The sequence below is a fragment of the Mirounga angustirostris genome, unplaced genomic scaffold (assembly GCF_029215605.1).
Source record: "Mirounga angustirostris isolate CCGP_5_RB_7025 unplaced genomic scaffold, mMirAng1.0.hap1 SCAF_15, whole genome shotgun sequence".
NCBI lineage: Eukaryota > Metazoa > Chordata > Mammalia > Carnivora > Phocidae > Mirounga > Mirounga angustirostris.
Genome location: NW_026991723.1, coordinates 66,904,649 through 66,911,383, shown reverse-complemented (window position 1 = coordinate 66,911,383; position 6,735 = coordinate 66,904,649). Strand labels below are relative to the sequence as shown.

General features: G+C 33.5%; 1 protein-coding gene across 1 annotated transcript in view; it reads right to left on the bottom strand.

Moving 5' to 3' along the window:
- Positions 1–467: 467 nt before the first annotated feature.
- The window catches only part of LOC123849864 (protein NipSnap homolog 3A), an 11,960-nt gene continuing 5,692 nt past the window's right edge, over positions 468–6,735 (bottom strand). The window contains exons 4-6 of the mRNA XM_045882816.2: positions 4,989–5,138; positions 1,609–1,695; positions 468–1,516 (exon numbers count right to left, since the gene is read on the bottom strand). Of these exons, the coding sequence (XP_045738772.1) occupies positions 1,440–1,516; positions 1,609–1,695; positions 4,989–5,138 (314 nt within the window). The 3' untranslated portion in view covers positions 468–1,439. The remainder of the gene's footprint in view (positions 1,517–1,608; positions 1,696–4,988; positions 5,139–6,735) is intronic.

Below are 6,735 nucleotides of genomic sequence, written 5' to 3'. Positions count from 1 at the left end.
AGTATATGCTGCACCTGAACACCCATCTCACCTTTCAATTTTTTTTTTTTTTTTAATCCTTTAAGACATTTCTTCTATCCGGAGTCTTATGCTGTACTTTGTTTTCCAAGTTTCCCTTAAGACAGCTAATTCATGATTTACTATTTTATACTCACAATATGTCTTAGAAACACAAAATAATATGGCTCGAAATATAGACTATCAAGAGAGCTTGTAATTACTAAACCTAGTTTTAGAAGGCAGGTGCACTCAACTAAAATGGAAATTAAAGGTGTTTGAAGAAAAACCTTAGATAGAATATGTGGTGGTACTGAAAACTTTCTGGGATGATTATGTTATCTTCTTAATGTAACTTAACATTTACAATAAAGTTGTTAAGTTGTTACCGTGTCACTACCCTACAATGACCCAGTAAAAGCTCTAGAAAAGAGCGCATAAATACAAAACACAAATAAAAAAACCTGCAGAATGGGTATGTAGGCTTTTATTCAGGCAACCATTCTCATAACCATAAAGATCTCTTCAAAACAAATAGCTGTCCCAAGTATCTGTTAGTGATCCAAAATGAACAAAAATTAACTATAAATGAAGACATTTCAGCACATAAAACAAGTCTGAAGTTTTTAACAGAGACCTAGTTACATTATTTTCGAAGTTCGAGGGACTCATAATTAATGTGAAAACCATAATTAATACGGATGACAAAGGTGACACTGGACTTTGCCAAGATAAAGAAATATATTTGATCTTAGATTAGAATCCCATTTGATCACAAAATAAACTTTACTGAGCACAAATATTTTAAATCTCAGAAAAAAACAGACATGAAAAGATGGACATTATACATAAATGATTTTAAAATACCGGGTTCAAAATGTAAAATCATCATTTGAATATAAGAAAACATTATAAAAGCAGAGGGTTGTCAAAAGGGAGTACAAGAGATATTCTGAAACCAATGAAAAATCAAGATCCAGTAGTAGCAACTTTTTTTTTTTTTAAAGATTTTATTTTATTTATTTGACAGAGAGAGAGAGAGAGACAGGGAGAGAGGGAACACAAGCAGGGGGAGTGGGAGAGAGAGAAGCAGGCTTCCCCGCGGAGCAGGGAGCCCGACACAGGGCTCAATCCCAGGACCCTGGGATCATGACCTGAGCCGAAGGCAGACGCTTAACAACTGAGCCACCCAGGTGCCCCAGTAGCAACTATTTCTAATGTGTGACAGACACTGAAAATGCCAAGGGGAATATGAACAGAACTATTTCCTAAGGTGGAGAGGAACAGAGGAAGGAAGGATAGAGATGGCTTCAGAAGTGGAGACACAGAAAATTAACTTACCACCTGCTTCAAATGCAAGTGAGAATCTCTTAGGAGAATTTAAGCACCATTCAGACACATCTTATAGCAGTTAATGCAATGCTTCGTATTTCAATGGAAAACTATTTTAGAGGTGAAAATGATGTAGGGATCAGAAGCGTATTCTGCTGAGACACGAGGTAATTGACACTCTCCCGAACTGGAAAAACACATTTCATAAGAAGGCATATAAAGTTACTGACTGAATCGAATCTGTGGTTCGAATACTTCATGCCTAGTGAAATAGCTTACCAGCTGCCACAACCCTGGGATCCTCATGAGACTGATGTCTCCCAGCCGCACGACTGTCTGCACTCTCATTCCACCAAAGAACATGAACTGCAGAAATAAACCAAAAACAGCGTCTAAAGACTATGGCGTTACTACAAGTAAGAAATACAGAAAAATTAATCAGAAACATTAAGTCTTGTTCTTTAGATCAAAATAGTGGATATCAAAAAGGTAAAATTAAGTATGTTAGTAATAAGATTTCAGAGGGGGTCGGAGATTTGGGAGAGAAATTAATTAATTAATCAAACTGGTTTTATAGATGAAGAAAAGGAAGGCTGGAAAGAAAAAGTACCACCACTAAAGACACAATCAAGGCTAGACCCAAATTTTATGACTTTCTACTATATTTTACTTTATTTTTAAAAAATTATAAAGAAGATGTTTATTACTGAAAATTTGGAAGATACAAAGAAGAAAATTAAAAGTAGCATAATTTTAACAACCCAGAGAGAACCTCTACTGATATTTAGTGTATTTCTTTTAAAAAATGAGTAAAATCAGATTAAGGTCTTAGTGTATATTATGCTTAGTAGTATTTTTAAAAATCAACTAATGCTTATTTTCCATGGCAGTAACCTTACTTTTTAATGACTATGTGAATTCCTCCTATGTTGCTATGTGACAACTTTTTTATCCCAACCCTTTATAGTTGATTATTTATATCATTCAAAATATTTCAGGATTCTATAAAATACTGAAATTTTTTTATAATTAAATGTAAGATATGTTAGCCGTATAGATTTTGGAAAATGCAGATAAGCAGAAAGTAGGAGTCATTTCTACCACCCTGAAACAACTACTTTTCTATTCTGGTGCATCTCTTTCCATATTTATGTACATATGTATTTTTATATGTTTACATATTTATATACACAAAGCGTATACACTCTGTAAGGTACAGGACCTATATGATGTGTGTCTGTGTGTTACAAGTACATATATACACATATACATAGGGTCATACCACATTGTTTCCAACATTTCCTCATTGTAAACAATGCTGACATAAACCTTAGAGCAGCAGCTACATGTGTAGCTGTAATAATAACAATGTCAAAGACAACGACTACTAACATTTTTGGGGTGCTTACTATTTGCTAGGCTTGGTTCTAAGAGTTCTGCATGTATTAACTCATTTAATTTTCACAATCATCTTAGGATACTATTACCATTATTTTATCAATGAGCAGTATAAGTCACCGTAAGATGAAGGAACTCATGTGAAGTCACGAAGATTGTTAGTGGTGGAGCTGGGATTTACAGCCAGGCAGTTTGGATCTAATTTCCTCAACAGGAACTCCTAAAATTGGAACTGAGAGAACCACAGAGTATTTTGTATATACTTCTATATGTACAGTGCACACATTATACACTGTCCTCCAGAAATTATGTCCTGATTTATACTCAGCATATTACTATCTCCTATGCTGAGAATGTAATTTAAGATTAAAAAGTGTGCACACATGTTTTTAGTAGTTTTTTCTTATAAAAGTTATAGATGTCCATTATAAAAAATAGACAATAAACATTATCATTAATATCACTTAACATCCTTTCAAACTTCTTTCCTATATATCCTAACACACTACACACCTACGCATATTTCCTAGAGTATTGGCAAAAATTATTTTAAAATTAAAGCTTTTTATTTATATTGCCAAATTTTGGGGAGGGAAAAGATTAACACAGTATGAACCCTATACAGTATCTGAGTACTTATTTTTTCCAGCCTATCAAATACTTTATATAAGTATGTCTTTATTAGGTAAAAATGGTATCTCATTATTGTCTTAATCTCTATCTTCTTTATATATTTAGTAGTCATGTGTATATCTAGCTTTGCGTTAAGTCTTCATTTCTCTTTTTGCTTTTGAATTTCATTTATGGTGTCTTGGGGCATGCAGAAAGATTGAGCCTTTTAAAAATAAAATCATCAATTGATTTTTTTTCTCTTCATTGTTTCATTTGTTTTTTAGCTTAGAAACATAGTTCTCATCCATTTTATTAAACACATTTATATTTTATTTTAGTAATTCTGTGACTACTTTTTGTCTACACTTTATAATCCATGTGGATTCCAGTTTAGTGTATGGTGTGAGACAGACATCTAATAATTTTCAGTTTTTCCTCCTCTTGATATATTTTCCAACTTAAAAATACCTTTTTCTGTATATTCTGATTATTTTCTTAGGATACACTGCTAGAAGTTAAATTTCTGGGTAAAGATCAGAAGCTTTGCTTTGAGTGTGTTAGATGTGAGATATCCATTGGACATTAAATAGGAAGTTAAGGAGGCAAATCAATATGATGAGTCTTTCAAATATTTAATTAGCTATTCTTAGTCATTTATCCTCCCAGATGAACTTTACATACATTTTTAAGAGTTTGCCATAAAAAACTCTCTGAAATTCTGACTGCAGTAACTTTCAACTTTAAAAGTTAAATGCCCCAAATAGATGTTTTAAATATAAATTCAGCAGGCACCTGCTTAGCTTAGTTGGTGGAGCAAGCGACTCTTGATCTCAGGGTTGTGAGTTTGAGCCCCACATTGGGTGTAGAGATTACTTAAATAAATAAACTTTAAAAGCAAATAAATAAATAAATTCAGGTACGTATATTTACCTGTAAGCTGTGTATACCCACAATGAAGTGTTAAGAGGTCATTATTAATCATGCAAATGCATTATTTCTAGCATATATATATATATATATATATCAAATAACATTTTGGTTTTCTTATTCCTATGTCACTCATACATATATGAACATATGTGTGTGTACACACATATATTTATATATATTTATACACAGACACACATATATGAATGACGTGTTTGTGTATGTGTGTATCACACAGATGACATAAAAAGACCAAAATGTTAACAGTATTATCTCTTAAGTAGGGGAAATATTTTCCCCCCTTAAGGCATCTCCATCTCTTTAGTATGTGTAAAAATATGTACTACTTTTTCATTCAAGACAATCTCTCTACCCCAAATAATGTTATTTTAAAAAGTCAATAAAAGTATATTTAGAGGAAAAAAAAGATGAAAGGACAGATACTTTCTTGAGGCTCTTTGCAGTTTTTTATCACTTTGATGTGTCATGGAAAACATGACATTTTAACATTTGAAAAAGGCTTCATGAGGTGTTAACGTTCCAAACAAATAAGATATAAATCAGGTTTTTTCAACCCTTAAAATTATTAAAAAAAACCCTAAAAATTTGGCAATAAAAGTTTAAATATATACCACAATGGAAAAAAGAGACAAACTGACCCACGAAACTTAATAGATTACCAATATACTTTGCAATTTTATAGAAGAAGTAGACAACTATACCTCTGTTGAGTGCTCCATATTCTGTGTGGAAAACTCCAACGAGTTTTGAGTAGCCTAGATCCACATGGGCATTAACTGCCCTTTTAAATGCATCACCCCACAAAGCTGGCCCACCTGGCTTCATCTGAAAAATAACCAGTTCATAGACTCCTAGAGTAGGGAGAAAAATAATTATTTTACAAAAGATATTCAAGAAATTTCTAATCAGGTTAGTTCAGTTCCACTGGAAGACTAATCTACATACACAGATTTGGAGGATCATAGACATGTATATGTTTATGTAGACGTATTTATGAATTATGGCATTAGTTTTCCTTGCTTTTATGTTTAGAAAGTCCTTGTCCAAGTTTAAGGATCACTTGTTAAGCTTATACAGAACAACAAAAAAGGGAAGATATATAAAGCTATTATCTGAAAATTTTTTTTAAAGATTTTATTTATTTATTCGAGAGAGAGAGACAGAGGGAGAGCACAAGCAGGGGGAGAGGCAGAGGTAAAAGGAGAAGTAGACTCCCTGCTGAGCAGGGAGCCTGATGTGGGACTCGATCCCAGGACCTGGAGATCATGACCTGAGCCAAAGGCAGATGCTTAACCATCTTTGAGCCACCCAGGTGCCCAAGTTTTGTCAATAAACAAATATTGAGCATTTATAGTAAGTCTAGGATTTTTGAGCTCCCTGAACCTGCACTTTCAGGTAAGAAATGAATAAGAAAAGCATTTTCTGATCTCCCATATTTCCTCTTCTTTCCAGAGGAAATACTTTTTGTTTGTATAATTTCCCCCTACAGGATTCCATTTCTAATAGGAACAAACGATGGAGCCAATGATGTCTGAGTTTTTGAGTAGGGGAAAAAAAAACGAAACAACTGAAGGAGATGATTTTATTGTTCCTAAATATCCAGGTAAATACTTGAAAAGCATTTTACCTTCTGATCAGAAGTATGGGGCAGGTAGAGGAAGAGGAACTAGGGGACAAGTAGCTTTGAGAAGAAAAAAAAAAGCACAAAGTTACTAAAGAGTTATGAACAACAAAGAGGAAAAGAACCAAGATTTGACACTGTCCGAGAAGCCACTTAGTTTTTAGATAGTGCTGGAAGCCTGTGGAAAGGCCTGTGGAAAGGTGGATAAGGATCCAAACAAGACTTTCAAATCTCTTGTACTCTATACTACAAAGTTAGGAAAAATGGGGGAAATAAAATAACATTTGAATTAATTAATATTTCAAAAAATCTGACTTTTGTTTAAAACAATGTTAAGGTAGGGCGCCTGGGTGGCTCAGTTGGTTAAGCGACTGCCTTCGGCTCAGGTCATGATCCTGGAGTCCCGGGATCGAGTTCCGCATCGGGCTCCCTGCTCGGCAGGGAGTCTGCTTCTCCCTCTGACCCTCCTCCCTCTCATGCTCTCTCTATCTCATTCTCTCTGTCTCAAATAAATAAATAAAATCTTTTAAAAAAAAAATAAATGAAACAATGTTAAGGTAAAGGTTTCCTTAAATGAGCAAGAAAATAAAATCAGCAAGAAGACAAATCTTTAGTAATTATTTTTAAAATGAGAAATAAAAGGAAAACAAAAATGTTAAACTACAGTAATATAGCTTAACATTTTAATTCATTCCCCAACACAGTCTTACAGGCAAAAATACCCTTAATATTTTAAGATTAACTGTAACTTGTGTTTAAAAAATACCAAACTATGACAAAATATCATACATCATCTTTCACCTAACCATACTTGTCTGCTCCCAACC